Below are 21,438 nucleotides of genomic sequence, written 5' to 3'. Positions count from 1 at the left end.
GCAATTAAAGTTAGTTATTTTCATGCCAAACTGGATCTCACTACAGCTTTAAAACACCGTAGACCAGTGCTTTTCAAAGTGGTTCTCAGCTCCTCCCACTTCAATATGTTTAACTAGGTGGGTTGAAGCAAAATGTTAACCTTGAGAAGCACTGCTTTAGACAATCAGTAATGTTTCTATTAATATTTACAATCAATTAAAGCTATAAAACAAGCAGACCAAAGCGTGAGACAAATCAAACACAGATATGTTGAGATATTCGAGCACTGTTCATCAAATCAGGAGAGAGAACCGCTGTGACCGGCTCGCACACGACAATCATCCTCATGTGTTAACAGTCATGTGTTTGTCAGTGTTAATGTGGAAATGAGAACAAAGAGGTGATGAGTTTCCATCTGTGTGAGCTGGTTCAGTTTGTATATGCATGTGCGCTTCAGGAAAACGGATGGGTGTATGTGTGTGGGTGTGTGTGTGTGTGTTGGGGGAGGGGGTTATTTTAATAAAAATGGTAAGGATGACAAACATTTGACTGTCTGTGCCTCTTGATTACCTTGTTTTAAAATATCCAATATACAAATATACAGTGATGATGTACAATATCATTTGTGCAAATTTCAATGCTGATAGATAGATGTTCATAAAATGTAAAAGAAAATTGGGTAACACTTTATTTTTAAGGAACACAAATTAGGCGCTTATTAATGTCTAATTATTTGCTTAATAAAGCCATTTGTAAATGATTTATTCACTACTTATTAGGCTTTATTCTGTGTAAGTGTTATTGGTGCCTAATTAAGAGTCTGTGATTGATTAAATATTTATTCACTTCTTTTTAGTGTCTAATTAGTGATGAACAGAACCTCACTTTAGAATATGGTGCACTTCTTGGTCTATAAGTGACTTATTAAGCCCTTATTAACTCAATAAACTCCAACACAGCCATAACCTTACCAAACTCACATAGATCAAACTGCAGCCAATTATACACTACTAACATGTAGAATTAGCTGATAGTTCATGCTTAATAATCTGATTAACAGGGAGCTAACATAACTGTTTATTGAGCACTAAAAGTAATAATACAGCCATTATTAATCATTTCCACATAACAGACCCTTAAATAAGCACCAATAACACTTACACAGGCTTTATTAAGCAAATAATAAGACATTAATCAGCGCTTAATTTGTGTTCCTTAAAATAAAGTGTTACCGAAAAATTGTTCGATTCTATAAACAAATAAAAATATTGTAATTTAGAGCATTTATTTGCAGGAAATGAGAAATGGCTGAAATAAGATGCAGAGCTTTCAGACCTCAGATCATGCAAAGAAAACAAGTTAATACTCATAAACCCTGGTTTTTAATCGCAGTTTTCATGCTTCTTGGCATGTTCTCCTCCACCAGTCTTACACACTGATTTTGGATAACTTTATGCCAGCTTCAGCTTGGTTTGATGGCAAACACAAGCCACCTGGCCTTTTTTCTCCTCCTCGACCTGAGCATGTACTTCAGACCAGCTGTTTACTGTTTCTCCACTCCAGATGCTCCACATATGAGCTGCTAAGACATCCATTTCCCTTTATAAACCAACAAGTCGCAGAGATACAGGTCACTTAAAATTCAATGAATGTGAACCGTCAAGACCAATTACCAAAAAATCAGATTAGAGCAATGTGGCTTATAATGTGAACGTAGCCTGTGATACGGACATGGCTGACTGCAAGGCTGACTGTTTCACCATATTCTAGCACTACTGTCCGCATCGCTGATACCGAGGAGTCATTATAAACTGAGCCCTGAAAGCAGATAAAATACTTTTTGAGACTTTCTGAGCCTTGCACTGTAGGTGGTGTGAACTGTCTATTGGTGACAGAATCAATCTAATGGTGAAGAAACAACATTATGAAATCTTTCCACTAGATTCCAGTGGTGACTCTCTGTTAGCATTGTCACACTGTGACAAAGCCTTGCTTGTTTGAAGCCACTAGCCTCAGTGTTATTTTCACAGCTGCTATAAAAAGGCTTTAGACTGGCTGCTGCTTCTGCACAGTGAAGGAACTTGCATCAAGTTCTTACATCAGAGATCCACATTACATAAGCTTCCTTATACGCTCTCCAGCACTGCTGAGCTTCTGCACGTGACTGTGACTGACTGTGTGAGCGCTAAGTGCAGTTCTGTGGCTGTTCAGGACAAATCACTGTTTCCCCACTGATGAGTGTACGATCAGCTTTACGATGTGTGTTCATTTATATTAAATATTTTAGCGGAACGCACAACACAGGATAAAAAGCACCAAGTTTATTGGAATATTTATTTAAAATACTCTCTTTAATGTAAACATGAGAGTCTCTAACATAACAAAACTTGGGAGGGGAAAGGCAATACAAAATTATTTGCAATATATTAACATTGACATGCACACACTGAGCAAACTGTATAAGGCACATGACCCCTCTCTCTTTTTGCAACAGTGTGCAAAATGCTATCCAGCATAAGGTGAAAAAGCAGGGGTGAAATTAAAGTGTTTCATTCTTAAACATATAGACTTGTATGCTTTTCAAAGGGCACGCTCTATTTACTGGACGTTTTCTAACCTTGAACTGAGGTTTAATGTTTGTGCGTATACCTGCGCTGTAGTTTTTTCACATATAGAAAAACATTTTTTTTTCTATGGTGCACCGGGACATTTCCCAAATGCTCTGCAGCTCAAAGATGATCAGGATGAACAGAATCAGGTGTGTAGGACAGTGCACGTGGTGTGGAGAGTAGGGCTGGGCAATGAGACTTTAACATGATATCACAGTATTATTTCATAATATAGTATAGTATTTGAGATCAATAATACAAGCAGACCGAGCTTACAATGTAATATTACACTAAATCTAAAACACAAACTTTTTAGAACAGAATAGTTGCTAATTCACTAATTCAACTAATTGAATGTGGATCCTTAGATCATAAAACTGTAGAAGCACCAAATAAATCACAGTTTTGTGATGAGGAATGTCTGAAGCTCCGCCTCTTAATCGGGCGTCATATAAAATGCAATTCCTACCTCTCTTACGTTCATGAGGAGTTTTCGCAACCCTCACCCACCCCTTCTTCTTTTAACTCTTTTATTAAAATTACATCACTAACATTTACATAAACCCAGCCCTCCCAGTCACAAAAGACTTTCAATGAAGTATCTGGGTGCAGCCTGTTAGAGCAAAGCAGGCTGGGAGGGGAGTGGCTTAAGATTTACTCATGCCCAAGTGAGTATACAATAACAAGTTTTTTTTTTTAAATCATTAATCATTGGTAATTATTTATGCAATTAAGGAGGTTATTTAATTAGAGTGTTGCAGCAGACGAAATGCTTGTAGTTTCAAATTCACATTAAATAGTGATCTAATCCAAATGTTTTAAAGTTTTCAGAAATATTTCAATAGTGTCTGCCACTAGCGAACATACAGGGGTTGGACAATGAACACCTGTCATTTAAGTGTGGGAGGTTTCATGGCTAAATTGGAGCAGCCTGGTGTCCAATCTTCATTAATTGCACATTGCAGCAGTAAGAGCAGAGTGTGAAGGTTCAGTTAGCAGGGCACACAACATTATTGGTAACATAATAACAGAGTTCAAAAGAGGACAAATTGTTGGTGCACGTCTTGTTGGAGCATCTGTGACCAAGACAGCAAGTCTTTGTGATGTATCAAGAGCCACGGTATCCAGGGTAATGTCAGCAAACCACCAAGAAGGACCAACCACATCCAACAGGATTAACTGTGGACGCAGGAGGAAGCTGTCTGAAAGGGATGTTCGGGTGCTAACCCGGATTGTATCCAAAAAACATAAAACCACGGCTGCCCAAATCACGGCAGAATTCAATGTGCACCTCAACTCTCCTGTTTCCACCAGAACTGTCCATCAGACAATAAATTATTGTGGTCTAAAATAAGGTGTTTCAGTTTCATTGTCCAACCCCTGTAATCCTCAATGCAAAAATGGGACGAAGATCAAGTTAAACCATTCCTCAATATTAATTTAAAGGGCAGGAGTAGATTATGCTTTGATATACTAAGTGATAATGATTTAAACACTAATCAGCCTCAGATTCATGTAAGATAAAAGCCATCCCATTGCCCAGCCCTACTGGATAGTCCAAATAAGACTTCACACAAAACACCTGGGTACTAAAATACGTTCTTCTCTTTGACTTTTCCTGAACAGTTACACACAGTATTGGATGACTAAAGATGTACACCTACACCTTCCTGATGTCGGTGACTTCGGAAATATACTTTGGCTCATGAAGCTTCCCACCACTTTTACCACCACATCAGCCAAACATGCACACTTTAGAATTCACTCACACATGTTCCACCTACACACACTTATACACACACACACACACACACACACACCTCACTTAGATATGCCTAAGCCTGTTTTCATGTACTCGTACACCACGTAGCTGATGCTGACGGCAGGAATCACTTTCATGAAGTTGGGTAGGATTCCACGGTAAAGGCCAAAAAAGCCCTCCTTCTCCAAGATCTTTCTCACTAGCTTTGACATCGATACCTGCTCCGCGCCCTCCATAGACGCTGCAACAGAGAGAAGCATAAACAGTTAACGGGAACTGAGTAAGCTGAAAGTTATCAATTTAAAAACAATCTATTAATTGCTTGTATGCTGGTAAGACAGGCAAGTCAAAACAATGGTGGACCATTCCTCTGTGCAGTGCTGCTTGTACAAAAATAATTCGTTATAAGAAACCTGAATTTGTGACAGGTGAAGAAACCTCACCATCAAACCCACAGCTTGATTTAGGGCATGTCATTGTGTCTTTGCTACTGTATCATGAGGTCACCAAAAATATGCCTTGGGCTTCTAGTTAAAATCAAAAGACATACTAATTCTCTAAATTAATCCTGGGTGTAGTTTTGGGCATAGTGTGTCACTTGGCATTCCTTTTAAGAGCCAGGGGTGCTCTGACTTTGGCAGATTGGTATTGTAATGGCGCAACACTTCTCCACTTCTCAGCAGAGGAAACTGACCTGAGTGTTAACGTTGTGAAGGTGTGGGAGCATTTATAGGAGCAGCAAATGTTATTTTTGTCTATATGCTGTTTATTGTTGATGGGTTTGTGTGCTGCTGAGTGTCCTTGTATGTGTGTAATGAGCAGAGGTGAACGCAAATTGAGATATTTTAACAGCATAGGTGCAAGGCGTGAAAACAGACTGTTCACAGGGTGTAAGATAGCAATGAGCATCACAACGCATCTTATGCAGGGTGATAGGGCCCCTAGTGATAAAACTATGCTACCGAATATCCAGACGAGCCAAATGAGATTTAGAAACAAGTGCTGTGAACTGATGATGTGTAATTAGCTTTAGAAAAATCTGAGGTACTGTATAACTTGCTCAAGGTTGGTCGAATTTTGCATAAAACTGAAAATATAATGAGGATCATGAGTTTAACACTGTGAATTCAGTGTGGTGTTTACCTTGGGCCTGCATCCGTGTGCGGACCAGGGCGAGGGGATAGCTAGCCAGCTGACCACATGTGCTGGAGATGGTTCCACAGCCCAGCAGAACCAACACACCAGGGTTAGCTGTGTCTTTGGCATACAGAGACAGCCAGGTATTTTTCAGGGTCTGTTTCAATGGACAGAAAGAAATAATGCATTAACAATGTTACACTTGCTCTCCACAAAATATACCGTACACAAACAGCTGTAGGTTAATAATCAACTGCTCAGCAGTTCATAACCCAGGTGCTAAAGTGTGCTTGTTCTGCATATTTTGGTGTTTTCTTGACTAGACTGGACATGTTGTAGCACCATGAAAAAGGTCCTGAAGTGAAACATCTGGTCTTTACAACCTAGAAATGTGAAATCTGTCATTTCTTCTTTTTTAAAGTGACAGTCCATAAGTTTTAGGCATTTTTTGGGGGATGTAGAGATTTATTTGGTGAGAATATGTAATTGCAGTGTTGTGGAAGAGTACTTTAAATGCAGGTTAATGTAATGGAATTGCTGTGTAAACATTTATGTGTTTAAATATATTGTTTTGTTCATTTAATTTATGAAATATTGTTAAAATGTAGAAAGCAATTACATCCAATGAATGTATTGTTATTCCCAAGGATGTTCGTGCCAAAAAACGGATATTATTAATTGTAACATTTAATCCCCATTTGACTCATGAATACTACTTAAAAGGAAATAATGTAGGAACTGCTGCAGTAAGCAACAAATCCAGCTCTCTTGTGTATTGTTATTATTAACATGAGACATATATATAAGTTCCAAATCTGACCAAATTTTCATTTTCATGCTTTGTCAAGTTTTAACTATGCTCCTATCCCAACACACCTGATCTAGCTCATCAACTGATTACCAAGCCCTTCATTAGGTGGATCAGGTGTGCTGAAGCAGGAAGTAGTTAAAGCTGTGCTGATCTGTGGGTTTCCAGGAGCAGAGTTAGGAAAAAAAATCCAGTCCTGTGGAGCCACAGCATGACATCACTGTGCTCCTCATTAAACCCACCTGATTTAATCATCAAATTGGAAAGACCTTAATGACTTCAGAGCATGAGATAAGAAAAATCACAAATCTCTGCAGAGCTGTGACCGGAAACCTGGAAGGATCCCAGTTTGACATACATGTTGGTTTAATTCAGGGGAAACTTAACATCAGTAAATTCTTAAGCTGGGGGGCACTGAGTGCTCCAGTGGACTAAAGCGCTGGTAAAATCAACCAAATCCTGGGTCATACTGCTTGCCATCAGCAGCCGGAGTCTGAGAGAGCACAGTTGGCCTTGTTCTCTCTGGGTGGGTACTTGGTGCTCCCCCACCACCACATAGCATGATGTCTGTCAGCACCTGGCATCTTACTTGTTTCCCAGTTGAGTTAATAAAAAAAAACTGCTCTTCATTTGAAAACTTGTTTTACTCACCTCATAGATGGCCAGGTCAATTCCTGCATATGGAATAATGCCCAGGATGTTGGGGACATAGCCTTTATAAAAGGCCTTCACTCCCTCTTTCTTTAGAATTTTCTTGGCACAGTCGAACATTCCTGAATACTGGCCGGTCTTTCGCAGCGTAAGCCTGGTCTTCATCACCTGACAGTAAAGAAAGCAGGATAAACACACTGTTTACAGCCTGAACACACTGCAGTATGTCTGATGTGGACAAAGCAAGGTTCTTTATTTTCATTTCACTGTCAAACTACTTTTTTTGACCAACAGAAAATGCTATGCCAGCCAGAACATACAGCTCTGAAAAAAAATAAGCGACCACTTAAAAATGATGAGTTTCTTTCATTTTACCCATTTTAAAACATCTGGAATATAATCAAGAGGAAGTTGGAGATCAAAAGCCATCAAACCAAGCTGAACTGCTTGAATTTTTGCACCAGGAGTGGCATAAGGTTATCCAAAAGCAGTGTGTAAGACTAGTGGAGGAGAACATGCCAAGATGCATGAAAAAAACTGTGATTAAAAAACAGGGTTATTCTACCAAATATTAATTTCTACACTCTTAAAACATGAATATGAATATGGACTTGTTTTCTTTGCATTATTTGAGGTCTGAAAGCTCTGCATCTGTTATGTTATTTCAGTCATTTCTCATTTTCTGCAAAAAAAATGCTCTAAAGGAAAAACCTTTTTTGAGAATTTGAGAGAAATGTTGTCCGTAGTTTATAGAATAAAACAACAATGTTCATTTAACTCAAATATATACCATTAAATAGCAAAATTAGAGCAATTGATTCAGAAGCTGAAGTGGTCTTTTAATGTCTTTTAGCTCACTAACAAAAGTGTGCTCCTCCAAGTGTTTCCATTAATCAAGATTTCAACATTTTTGCATATCAGCATAGGCCTAGTCTTAAGCAACAGACCAAGAACACTACCCAAAATGTAAGAGTTAGAGGAGGAATAAAATGACATGAATATGTACAAGTAGATGTGATACTGGTAAGTCTTAAGCAGAGAAAGGTCAGGTTAAATCTCCTGTGTTGGGAGGTGACTCTTTTTGCTCTTACCTCCATGGGATAAATGGCAGTCTGTGCTGTGGCTCCAGCCAGGGAGCCTGCCATGAACCTCTCATGTGTCCGGATCTTCCCTCCCTCCTTGGACAACAGTTTCTTATACTGGCAGAACAGAGGTGAGGAATACACACACATTAAAACAATCACTAAAAAAAGTTACATGAGAAAAGTGAATTGTATATAACAGTTCCAGTACCACAGCACGGACACTGTTAACAGAGATACAGTAACAATATTTGAGACTGAATGCAAGCATTATATTCAAATGACATGTCTAGAGGCCTATTAATTTGCTGTATTGCAGAGGGCCAGCCGATCCAATCTGATTTTGTAATATATAACTAATATATAACTAGGGTTCTGTAGAAGCTGAGGAATTTTAAGATGCAAAATGTCAAATATGACCTTGATTTTTGAAAAAAGAATGTGTATATATTTGCCCAACATTCTAATTGTATCATCTGTTATTTGTAGTTATTGACCATAACCAATACTTTCTCTGTAACTGTAAACATATCCAATACTGTTATTACTGTAAGACTTAATGCAATTCTAAAACTGACTCCAGATTTGGTCTTTTAATTTGAATTATGTCTCACAATACAAAGCCCAAAAAATTGTTAAAATCAAACATACAGCATGTGCCAGATTTCAGATTAAAAATTCCACTGGTAAGCTCAGCAACAGCAGACAACCTGACTATTGGGTTAAATAAAGAAAAAAAAGATCAGTATATAGCAGAATACCATCCAGGATGTGGCAAATAGAATAAAAAGAAGAATAAACCCCCAAAAGCACAAAGAGGGTTTACCACCGATAAAAACTAGAACAGGAAGGTCAAGTTTCAGTTAGCTAAAAAGTACAACAGGCACATCTGGGACGGATACTACAGGGGAAGTTTAGAAGATTTGTACCAGAGGAATATGTTAGCAGTAGCTTTGCCCTATGCTACAAAACTGTCTGTTAGAAATGCATTTTTAGGCCTATTAGAAAAATTATAATAGCCTCTTACCTGCTCATAGGCCATGAATTTGATGGCGGTTTCTGGAGCAATTTTTATGACATTGACACCGTTTCCTCTCCACAAAGATGCAACACCACCCTCTTTGATCATCTGCTTAAATCCACTGACCAGACTGATTTTGTTGGACTTTGAAGAATGAACCTGTAACCCAAAAACAGCAGCTACATCAAACATTCTTTAAAACTATACATAATATGTAATGTATATTTGTACTCCTGTGCATTATCTATTTAATCAGCTATGCTGTGTGTAGCTATGGAAATGAAAAGCAGAGGTGGCAATACAACACATAACATTCAATTAAAGGAGCTGTATACCTGCATGAAGACTTTCATTCTGTCCAGCGGTGCAGTGCCTGTCCTAGAGACTGCCCCCGCCATCGCCCCGGCTGCCAGCTGCTTCCACCACAGGCCAGTGGTCTTCTCCTCCTCTGTGAATTCATCTGGGATGGTGAGACTGTCCCCTATATCCAACACCTAAACCACAACACAAGCGTTCAGTTAACTACTATAATACTCTGATCTACTCAAACTGAAGGTCTAACAATTTCCTCTCTGAAACACTTCATTACATAATCTGCTAAGCCTTCCTTCTGTCTCATACATTTTAAATACTTCAAATAACTGTCACTTAAACGTGTTCTCCCATCAATATTATCAGTTCAGACAAACACTTACCACAAAGTCTACAAATTACATTGTCCTTTGCTCATTTTAAAAGGTAAACATCCAGTGAGAATTATACAGATACACAATACAATACAGATTCCTTCTATTACGGTAATTATTATTTTAAACATTTAGCTATTCTGTAAACTGTCTACCAAAAACTGTGTTAAACAGATTTTTTTAAATAAAAATAAAGGCTAAGCCTGGTATTTACTAATACTACGTATGTATTTCTATTTTTTCACTATCATCATGTAATTACAGCAAACTACCTTTGTTTTTTGTTCTTATTTGTGACGTACGAACGTATTACTAAATACACAGCAATACAAAATTATTACATGGGGAATACAGACTGCAGCCCTGATCAGGTTACTGGCATTACTTTTTTACTGGTCTTTTTTTGTCACTACTTGTTAGTAAACAAGCTGTGTCTATATTTAAAGTGTATAAAAAAATAGAGCTAACAAGCTAACACATCAAATTCTGTATCTGTATTAGTTATTTACAGTCTTCACATACTCTACCGATTCAATTTAGTGAATATTTCTTGCAGCCTAACACCTATAATTTTTATTCGTTTGGCACAGGATGGGCAGCCATCGTCATAGGAGACAGGTATCCATCCCAGTCTGGTAATTCCCTGCTCACCAATTTCTAATTTCTGCTCAATTATTAGGTTTCATAGGTGTACTAGAGCAGGAAAATCACTTAAACTTTATTGAACTGAACCTCCAGGATCTCTGGTGTAAGAAAACCAATAGAAACACTGGTGCAAATCTGTGAAAGTGCTTACTGGAGGCCAGTGCGACCTCAGGTAGTTTAGCAATGAGTAAAATAGGATGATGCAACAGGTCACCAGTCCTAATCATTCACCTGTGACACTTCACCTTGTACACTCTGTCTACGTACCAGGTCAACCCACAGGCCACACTCCAGTCAGTCATATCACATACACATGCCAGGGCTAAGTGTATAACTTTTTGCAGTTTATCTTCCTAAAGATCACAAAACCAGAACTACAACACCAACTCAGAACTTTTACTGCATACAACCTTAATCCTAATCCCTGTGCTTTTATGTAACCTGCCATCTTATGTAATCTTGTTGAGTTTAACAACATTAAACAATTAAACAATAAATCTTAAACCTGTTCTTTGTCACCAATACCATCAATAATGCACTTTTAATTCAGTATTACTATACCTGCCCTTGAAATACCAATATTGCAAAAGGCTGGAATATGAAAATGAACCTTTTCCTGAGCAATTAGCTGATTTAAACAAAGCTCAAATAAGCTGTAACAGAGTTAGCGTACTACCATCAATCTCAATATGTATAAATATGATTGCAAACTTAAATAATATCATATTTTGTCCACATTGTACAGGACTAATAACAGTTAATTCTATATTTTTACTCTAAAACAGTTAGATTAGTAAATTGACATTTACTGACCACTGACGACTGTTACAACAGTATAATATAACATAACATAACATATGCCAAAATAGACAAAAAGAAGTCAAAAGATGTCATATTTGGTAGAAAACAATAAGCCACAAGCATTCATTACATTAGAATGTATGTATGTATGTATTCAACTATGTTGAATATGTTTTTTTTTCAATAAAAAGAAAGCCTAAGATACGTTTCTTTTTAAAAGACTAAAAAGGAAATTTATAACATTCTAAACTTAGCGCTAGTCTTCTAATTGGACCAGCCAGTCATTAAACCTACCAAGCAGGTAGAATCAAAAGATGTCATGTTTGGCAGAAGAAAAAAAAACACGAGCATCCATCACATCAGAATGCAGGTTGTTTTTCTTTGTAAAAGCAGCCAAGAGCAAACAGACAATCACATTATCAGCAACAAGCAATTTAATGCACTGATGGAGAACATACCATATCCACCTCCACCTCATAAATAGCCCCGTCCTCCTCGAAGTCGATGAGGAACCACTGCCCTTTGGGCTGCTGCTGCTGCAGCAGAGCCATTCTTCCCCAATGTTGCCAACTTGCCTGATACTGGTTACATCTGACTGCTGTGGTGAAGATCTAATGTGCCAGTTCTTCCTCACTGTATGGTAGATCCCCCCTGTCTTGCTTGATCTTTTCGTTCCCTTCAGAATAGTGAGTACTTCCTGAACTAATCCCCGTAACAGGACAGGCTTAAATTAGCTTACTTGTGCTTAGCCATGCTGCTTCTGTAACCTCGTGGTGGACAGGCTTCACACGTCAAAAGCTTATCCAATCACTGCACAGTTGGTAATGAATAAAAATGTATCAAGGGAGATTTTTTTATTTGAAAGATGTTTGTGGCTTGCGATAACAGGTGATCTAATATCATATATGTTACATATCTGGTAGCTGATTATTATAACAATCATTTAAAGGTTTGAGAGTTGAGTTTACTTCTCTGTAACGCTCTAGTCATCTATGGCAGAGAGTCAAGGGAAGCAGGACTTGTCTTGCTATCCCTGGGTGGGTAGAATTCTCTCCCTTTTTCAGTTAGGGCTCTCCCACTTCACCACACTCTGAGTGCTGGCACAATAAGGCCTTCATTGTGCCTCCTCCAACTTAAGCATGAAGCCAGACAACTTTGCAAGGGTCTTTGCAAACTGCTGCTATTATAACATGGCAGTACAGTTCAGTACAGCACCATGCTCTGAAGGAGAACACTAACTAGCGATTCTGTAGCCTCAACTAACAGACACTAGCACTCCTGATCATCGCACTAAGCGATTGCAGGGATGATGAGCAATTAGCAAGAGAGTGCACCATCACTTTGTGATAGACCTCTCGTTTTACATCTCTTCTACACTTTCTCTCTCTCTCCTTCCCTTCTACCAGTCACTCCACCTGTCAGACAGCAAGATATATTAATGGCATGGCAATCTGCTTAGCACCCTGTCTGTGTGTCTGACAGAGATGTGTGTGTATGTGTGTGTGAGGGAGCCCTGAGCTCACAGTGACTGTGTGCTTAGCATGAATCATCTCTTCTGCACTTTATTCATAAAATCTCTTCTCACTAACCATTATCCTCAAGAACTGGTCAGTGACTAAAACATTATCTATTGGTTATTTGTTCATGCCACATGATCCATATCAGACAAGCTTACATTGGCGAGGAGGCATTTGGTGAAAAATGTGTGAGGAACTTACAGTGGAGTGTTTCCAGTAGCGTATGATCTCCTCCAGGTCGGTAGCTGGGTTAAAGAGGAAGTGATTCCTCCATTCATTCCAATCCACTGACATGGTGCCATCAGCGTCAATGCTAAAAGAGAAAGGATCAGTCATAGGAGGTGGGTAAATAAGGATTTGTAAAAAAAAAATAAAAATAAATAACAAGATAATTTATTAACTTGTTAATGGAAACTTGTTAATTTTTTGCTCAATTTATGAATTAAAATAAAGTTTGTCAAGACATGTTAGCAAGAAGTCATATTACAGGTACTTGTACCTACATGTTCATAATTTAAAGAGATTGACAAGAGGAAACTATAACTGGGGTTGATATTTAATTTGAGTTACATTTCTGTGTTCTTTGCATGCATGTCTTCTGTGTCAAGGCTTTAAAGGTCTTTATTTAGCTTGTTTTTTGTATAGGATGATGTAAGAGAAGGCTGCAGAGCTGCAGAGGTGTGAGAATATTAAGGCCTGTGGTACGTGACCTGTATGCTTGTGGTCATGGTGCTATTCTTAAACCCATGTGAAAACCCAACAGAAAATACATATTGATAAACATATAAAGTTCTGCATACACACATTAAATTCTGAATGGATGAGGTGTTTCTTCGCCCACTAAAACTGCACAGTTTGTAGTGACAAGCAAATGTTTAGACACCCTAGTCAAAATTTCTGTACTGTGCGTAATGAAAGATTTTTTTTTTCTATTTTTTTCCATTTTCTCCCCAATTTACACGGCAGATTATCCAACCCACTCATTAGGACTTCCCTTATCACTAGTGATGCCCCAACACACCAGGAGGGTGAAGACTAACACATGCTTCCTCCAATACATGTGAAGCCAGCCACCGCTTCCTTTCGAGCTGCTGCTGATGCAGCATTACCGGGCAGCCAGCATGCTTGGAGGAAAGCGCACCGGCTCGGCTCCGGTACATCAGCTCACAGACGCCCTGTGCTGCACCCATCACCCTAGGAGTGATGTGGGGAGAGAGCGCCATCTACCCACCCAGAGAGAGCAGGCCCAATTTTGCTCCCTCTGACGCCGGCAAAGCTGCATGAGCTGGGGTTCGAACCTGCAACCTTCCTCTCATAGTGGGAGCGCTTTAGACCGCTGGACCACTCAGCACCCCATGAAAGATTTAAGATGGTCTAAAGACAGTAGTAATGTAACTTAATGAATGGGCACTTTGTTGCATAGTAAAGGTTAACGTCAGATGCAAAGGTACTAGCTAAATCAGTTAGCTAGTTTTCACTAATTTAATTAAATAGCTACTATCTAGCAATAAATAGCATTAGTTACTCCCACCCTGAATGTGGAATTATGGAAAGTTGGAAAGACTACCCAAGTGTTGGGACATAACCTAACTTCTAGATTTAAATATGCTGGCTGCACGAAGGCAAACATCTTTATTGGTAACTTAATATAGTTAGCTTGTCAGTGAGTCAGTCTTTGCCCTCCTTATAATAGACTATTAACATATATATATATATATATATATATGTTATATTAACTTTAGCTACAGAAAACATGTTTCATGTAAGAGAAGTTCCAACTGAATACAGCTGTTACAGCCCATATTTGTCATGTTTCTTCTTTTCTTGGTCTTTTCTGTTGTTGTCTTGTGTTTTTGCTTGTCTTGTTTTGTTTCTCTCTTGTCTCCGTCTCAGCCACTCCCTGTTCCCACCTGTATCTCATTTGTATTTTAATATGTATTGTCTCGTTTGCTAGTCCGTTGTTGGTTTTTGTTTTAAAGTTGTATTGTGTTTTTGTTTTTTTTATTATGGATCCCAATAAAGCCCACTTGAACTTGCATCCTGCCTCCAACTTGTTACATCAGCTAAGTGTATCTTACTCTTGCTGTTTATGTTTACAATGTTATAGACTATAATGGGTTATAGGTAATATTATTGGTTTAGCTCAGCAAGTTTTTAAAATCAATACACTAACACACAAATGCTTGATTGTTCTGTTCAGGCATACTGTACTGGTTTGCACTGGTGGTGTTTTGTGCAATACTTTAATTTATATTAATTATAAAAGTTTGTATTTCTGTACTGGTTATGTACTAAAGCATTAATATAGTATTGTGTGCAATACCTTATTTATAGATGTTTATTCTTTATATTATTGTATTTATTATCTCAATGACATAAAGCTCAGCTCTGTGTATGTGACTGTATAAACATAATGATTGATTGGGGCATTAACCAAAATCTTGCCAAGGGCGCCACACTAATGGTGAATAGATTGGCGATTAGAAGATAAACATAAATAGAAAGTGAAAGTCCAGAGAAGAGAACCCACAGAACCTTGTTAAAGATGTTAAAGAACACCCCTCCAACCGTTAAGCATATGGTGGATTGATCATGCTTTGGTTTGCGTTACAGCAAGTGACACAGGGAACATTTCACTGGTAAAAGGATATAAAACGATTTTCTATTAATTCATCTGATGACAATGTTAATGACAGCAGGACCTTTTTTAAAATCAATCTTAAAGCGCTGCTGTGAACAATTCTGCTGTTTAAGAACATCATGAATCTGACACAGACTTTTTGTTAGGACATTTCTTAGGAACGGTTTAGTAAGCTTGGTAAATGTGAGTTCTGGGCACCCTCCCCTGGAATACATTATAACAGAAAAAGAGATCTTTGTCTTTTTAAATAACTATTTAAAAATCCCTCTTTCCGAATTCATCGTTTTTTCTGGTATGTAAATTTCAAACCAAAGCCAAAATAGGCCAACGCAATGCCTTACTTTCGATTCCTGATTCAAATCTCTGTCCTGTTTACAGCCCATCCCTGATAATTCACTGTCTATCTCTATTGCACTTCCGCTTAGGGCAATGAGAGGGCAAGGGTAAATTGGATTACAGACTCAAGACAAAGATGCCCTTCACTCATTAATCTGCCACTCTGTCTCTTTCTCCTCTGTCACCTTCACTCTTTCTGTCCAAACAATTCCCTGCTCAGCCCCTATATGTGATGGATTTATAGAGCGCCATGTATCGTTCTGGATTTAGCTCATGGCTTATCACTTACTCTACTGCCGAGCAGCCCAACACAGTTTTATCAGTGTGAAAACAGTTACTGCTGACTATGACCTGAGAGTCCACCCCGCCCATCAGCACCTCACACTTACAGTGTCTTCTAAACCACTAAAAGCAAACACACTCATAAATACTAAAGTAAACAGTTTGATTACTTAGCACTAATAGATGGCACAGTTTGAAATTTCCAGTCACGACATTATGGACAAAACTTTTCACAGTGTTATTGTAGTATTATTAAATATATACTAAATGTACTGAAAACTCTGCACCAGAAGAATTATACTGATAGTCATTTTACTGAACATCTAATGTTTTTAGAATGTCTCATTTCATCGTTTTATCATTAATTTTAAAATGTCTAGTTTTGCTCTCTAGTATGAATGAATGACATGTAAGCTGTTTTTTGTGAAAAAGGTAGGTTTCCGCCTCTTGCTCATGAATATTCACACATGCAATTCATAACTTCATCAAATTCATCAACTAGTTTATACAGAACTTCATACAGAATCTTATTTGTACTTCGGTGGTGTTCCATAGACAAATTCTAACCATTTGTTTTTTTGCTCTGAATTACTGGGCAAAACAAAAAATACTGAACACAGGAACAAACTGCCATGCTGTTCCTAGCGCTTTTAGCCCCTGTCTGACTAGACGTGCCTGCCTGCGTTGCTTCAGCTCTGCCTGTGGACGGCCATGAATACTAATTCACGGGTTGACGTAGACACAATACTTTTCCTGACTGACTTGTTTTTCTGAACATTTTCTTTTACTAGCTACTGCAGACAATGGAAGATAAGGAAGAGTTTCATGTGCAGCATCATATACTCATCATAAACTCAGAGAGATATATAGTATTTCACAAAGGACAAGAAAAAATGGATTTTAGCAGAAGGAGACCTTTAAACACCAAGATATCATAACCTCCACCACTACTACTAGTTATTCTACTTAGTATTCCTTAAACTAAGATATTAATCATATCTTACATAAGGTGACATATCTTATATACAGTGACCATAAAAGCAATACTGTAACAGCACCACTGGTAGTTAGTGCTTAGCTACCTTTTAAGAATCTTTTCCGCATTTTCCTTTGAGATATTCACGCCCAGGTCTTTGAGTGCTTGTTGAATCTCCCTGTAATCAATGTTTCCTGCGGAAGAAAACAAAAAGGGTGCTACAGCTTTTGAACTACACATTTCATAGCAGAACATTTGTCAAATTTGATATACAATATAGTGAAAAAGTCTTCTACTTTTTCACAATATTGTATAAGGCATCTACAAAAGTGTATACATTACATATTAATACAATAACAGTACACTGTGAATTTGTGTTTGTTTCATTGCAGCGATTTCCAAAGCTATCTATGAGTATCGGATTTACAGCCATTATAACTAACATATAAATAGCTTTACTAAAAAAAAAAACTCTTAACACATGCATTATGTTTATTCATTAATATACAGTCAAAAGTTTGGACACAGTCTATATTCTAAAAAAGATGTGAAAACTAATTAAGGGACACTTATGCAATTATGTAATAAACAAAAATGAGTTTGTCCTCCACAAACCCCTAATCTAAACCCAACTGAGATGGGTAATTTGGAATGAGCTGAGCACAGTGTGAATAAAAGCAGCAACTGTGTGCGACTGTTCTCAAAGCTAAATGTGGTTCTTATGAGAATCTAAAGTCTAAAACATATTTTGTTTTTTTTAACACTTTTATTTAGTTAATTTTGAATTTGATGTGTTAATGTTTTTTAATATTATATTTACAATGTAAAATAAAGATAAAAATATTTGATCTCATTGAATGAGAAGAGGTGTGTCCAATTTTTTGATGGGTACTGTATATATTCAAATGTTATAATACTGTTTTACAGAAAAAAATACATTTAATGTTGAGATAAATATTTTTGCTGCCTTGCTTGACTTAATCACAACACTGTTAAGGCAGAACATTTAATATAAAACATTAACCACCTGCTTGAGGGCAAGCAAAACCCAGAACATGTGATGGATTCAAATTTAGCACAATTGTAAATATTAATATCAATAGTACCTTACCATCATTGTTCTTGTCTAGACTCTTAAAGGTGAGGTTGAGCTTTTTCTCATGCTCCTGTAAGTAGCTGCAAAATTCCAAAAAGTCCAGCTGCTCATCCTTATCTGAGTCCCCAGATGAAACTATTTTCTGGTGAAAAAAAGACAATGGGTTTTTTAGTCAGAATCTCAGCTCTCTGGTAAGCTAAATTTAGGACTTTATAATGGGGAAAGCAGTATGGCTAAAACAAGTTAATGAGATCCAGATTTCAAATCTCTGGCTTTTGCTTTGAAGCTTTTGCTTTTTTTGTTAGACTGCCACCCACTGTTTAAAATAAGACAGTGCTACAACAAAGATCTACTGAAAAACGAACTAAAATGCAGCTAATACTACCATACTATATGTATCCAACTATATATCTATATTTATTCAACAAATGAAAAACACTGTAAATGTAAAACACTGTAAACCATAAAACATACTGTGATTTAATTTTGCCAAACCATAAACAAGGACATTAAATCCACTGCTTGGACTTGCAAAACAAAGGTATCTAAAGGCGATGAGTACTACATTTTTTAATGGAGTAAAACTTTGTGGCATATCTATTTTGGAATTCACTCCAGAGTGCTGCTCACACTTCTGTAGATTATGCAGGGTAGAATGTGGCATGTCTGTGGGTCAGAGAGCAGGCTGGGCGTGTGCAGGAAGAAGAGTGTTTGAGCACCTAAGGTGTGTCTTTCATTCCAGAGCGTAAACCTGAGATTACAACATTACCCTTTAGGATTTACCCTGTCTAATATAAAGGAGTAAACTCTGTCTCTGTTCTATGCTGCATTGGTTATATTTAAATCACATAGACGTCATATTTCAGGAAGGATAAAAAAAGCACTTCCACTAAAAGAAGAATATGTGACCATGTCTTCCTCAACCACACTGACAGTGGTTTAACATTACATTTGTTAGGGCTTAACACAAGTATCTCCCTAAAAGGCACTGATAGCTGTTTCACTGAAGAGGATATATGTTATTGATTCTTTGCTAGTAATCCAAGACAGAATCAATATCAATATCTGACTTGCGTGAGTCAGGAAGTAGGTCAAACATAAAGAAACAAACATGAATGTCTCATTTGAATGTGTAAATGCTGAAAGGCTCATTCTAGTTGGCACAGTGCAAGCTAGCCATTAATGTATTATAACATATGATGTCAAATATTAATGCAGTATTCTGAATCTAGCTGGATATTTGGATTATTTCTGCATTTGCTAGCTATTTAAAAAAAAAAATAATAGTAACTCTTCTGAATAAACAGCTTGGCTAGCTTATCTGGTAAAGCTGGTTGACCAGCTTTGGTCTTGGCCAGCAAAGGTTACGTTTTTGTTTGATTTGATGAGTTTGATGGTTTAGCTGGTCTACAAGCATAATCAACAAGACCAGGCTACAAAACCAGTATGACCCAGCAGGCTGGTGGGCCAGCACAACAAGCTGCTCAAACAGCACGAGTCTTTCACGCCAAGAGCTTTTCAGGAACGCTCTATTTACACTCAATCATCTCCTTTTTTCAACTAACCTGTTTACATGTGGAATGTTCCAAACAGGAGTTTTTGAGTCTTTTGTTGCTCCTGTTGCAACATCTTTGAAATTTGTTGCAGCATGAAATTCAAAATGAATGAATATTTGGAAAAAACAAAACAGTTGAACTAGGGATGTGCCATATTGTATCGTACACAAAGATAACATTAATATCATGAACGATTATACCCTGAAATATCATGCCATATCACCCACCCCTAATTACCCCTAGTTTTCAGCAAAACAAAATCACACTGTTCTCATTTTCCATGATATATCTACTAGAGACAGAATATTTCTGTACAGTATCATTCATTTTACTTTAGTCCTGGATATATGGAGACATAGAGTCTTTTATTAGTATCATGACATTCTGGATCACTGATTTCTTTTACAAATCAGATCAAATTCTTGTATTTGTTTAATATCTAAGTTAGGGATGTGCCATATCATATTGTATGCAATAATAAAACAATTAGAATTTATTAACATTTTGTTGCAGCAGTGTACTTTTGAAATATATTATTTTTTTAACTCAGTGTTTTGTCACACGTATCACGAAAATATCATGGAATGTTGTGCTATTATTTTAGGGCCATATCGCCCACCCCTAGCTTGAACATATCTTGTCTTTGTAGTGTATTTAACTGAATATAGTTTGAAAAGGATGTGCAAATCATCATATTCCATCCATCCATTCATCCATCTGATAGAGATGGTTGTCTATAATGACCAAACTTGACCAAAATCAAATGCAACATACGGGTACTCTGTGCTGGTGAACAGATGGTTAACTGGCAGATTTAACAGACTTTTACTGGCATAGGGTATGTATTTGCCTCGAAGACAATCTTTTTAACCACCTTACCTACATCAAGTTGATTTTGTCAGCAGGGAAGTAGTTAACCAGCTTGCCTGCCTCCATAAATAACCCTTAGTTTTTACAGGTACGTCAACAGGGGGTTTTAGGGGGGTCCCCAATGTTTAAACGTCTAAAATAAAAAAAATGTCACTGTGGGGACCCCTGTAGGAAGTGAGTGGACATGTTTAGTGATGTGGATGATATGTTAGCTAGATGTTTGGCTGTGTCCGGAGTGGGAACCCCTTTAAACAAGGGAAGCTAGAAAAGGGTTAACACATTAAACACACTAATACCCCTGTATGGTGTGGGGGCGGACAGGCCTGAGGTTATGGAGATGTTGTCAGGAAACAATAACATTAGTTGGGTAAAACAAAGTCCGAAAGGAGGTCTGTCTATTGTGGCTTTTCTCAGTTAAAACAGCAGTTAAATGTGGTAGTTAATGTGTGGAGCTATTAGCTGGGTGTGCTCGTGCGGCGGCTGTACCTGAGCTGCGTCTGCGCCGAGAGTGAAGCCCAAGTCGGCCAGGCCTGCGCGCAGCTCCGCCACATCCACCTTCCCGTCCCGATTCACGTCCAACTTCTCAAACAGCTTCTCGAAGTTCTTCGTGGCGTCTTCAGCGGCGCAGTGAGCCTTGGTGAAGAAGAAATTCCTCAGGACCTGATACATGGCTGTTTCTGAGTTTAGACTGGCTGATAGGAGCGAAAAACGAAGGACTGAAAACTGAGGAGGGGATAAAAAAACAAATAAGCACTGAGAGACTAGCGCAGCTATAGTAACTACTTCATCAAAGCCTTAAAGTCCTCTGTAGAAACAGCATTGTCCTGTATTATCTCGGTAAACTCTGGGTTATCGCCGGATATTGATGATTAAATCGAGCTGCAGATCTCACTCTAGTAAAAGGGAGGGACTGGACGGGGTGTTTTTTTTTCCTTAGGTGCCTCCTCATCTCTGTGGGCACACCCTACCGGATAAACACGCA

The 21,438-nt window shown here is 38.0% G+C and overlaps 2 protein-coding genes across 2 annotated transcripts in view; one reads left to right on the top strand and one right to left on the bottom strand.

The window, feature by feature from the left end:
- ankef1a (ankyrin repeat and EF-hand domain containing 1a) overlaps nt 1-21,438 on the top strand; it is a 257,727-nt gene that overhangs the window by 2,013 nt on the left and 234,276 nt on the right. The window lies entirely within an intron of this gene.
- slc25a24 (solute carrier family 25 member 24) lies at nt 2,287-21,354 on the bottom strand. The gene is made up of 10 exons (XM_015604841.3): nt 20,943-21,354; nt 18,046-18,172; nt 17,041-17,128; nt 12,901-13,012; nt 9,386-9,544; nt 9,057-9,209; nt 8,039-8,146; nt 6,948-7,115; nt 5,495-5,645; nt 2,287-4,592 (listed from the first exon to the last, which is right to left on the bottom strand). Exons 1-10 carry the CDS (start codon nt 21,123-21,125, stop codon nt 4,411-4,413), a joined length of 1,431 nt encoding a protein of 476 aa, XP_015460327.3. The 5' UTR covers nt 21,126-21,354; the 3' UTR covers nt 2,287-4,410.

The sequence above is a fragment of the Astyanax mexicanus genome, chromosome 1, assembly GCF_023375975.1.
Source record: "Astyanax mexicanus isolate ESR-SI-001 chromosome 1, AstMex3_surface, whole genome shotgun sequence".
In the NCBI taxonomy this organism is placed as follows: domain Eukaryota; kingdom Metazoa; phylum Chordata; class Actinopteri; order Characiformes; family Acestrorhamphidae; genus Astyanax; species Astyanax mexicanus.
The sequence above is the reverse complement of the archived record's forward strand: the minus strand, read 5'-3'. Positions and strand labels throughout refer to the sequence as shown.

Bases quoted from the DNA above. Each gene is read 5' to 3' on its own strand.
- slc25a24 (XM_015604841.3), bottom strand. From the start codon at position 21,125: ATGTATCAGGTCCTGAGGAATTTCTTCTTCACCAAGGCTCACTGCGCC. The intron at 9,210-9,385 runs GTATACAGCTCC...TTTGGGTTACAG, and splicing joins GAATGAAAGTCTTCATGCAG to GTTCATTCTTCAAAGTCCAA. The intron at 7,116-8,038 runs GTAAGAGCAAAA...CTTTACTGTCAG, and splicing joins CTGCCATTTATCCCATGGAG to GTGATGAAGACCAGGCTTAC.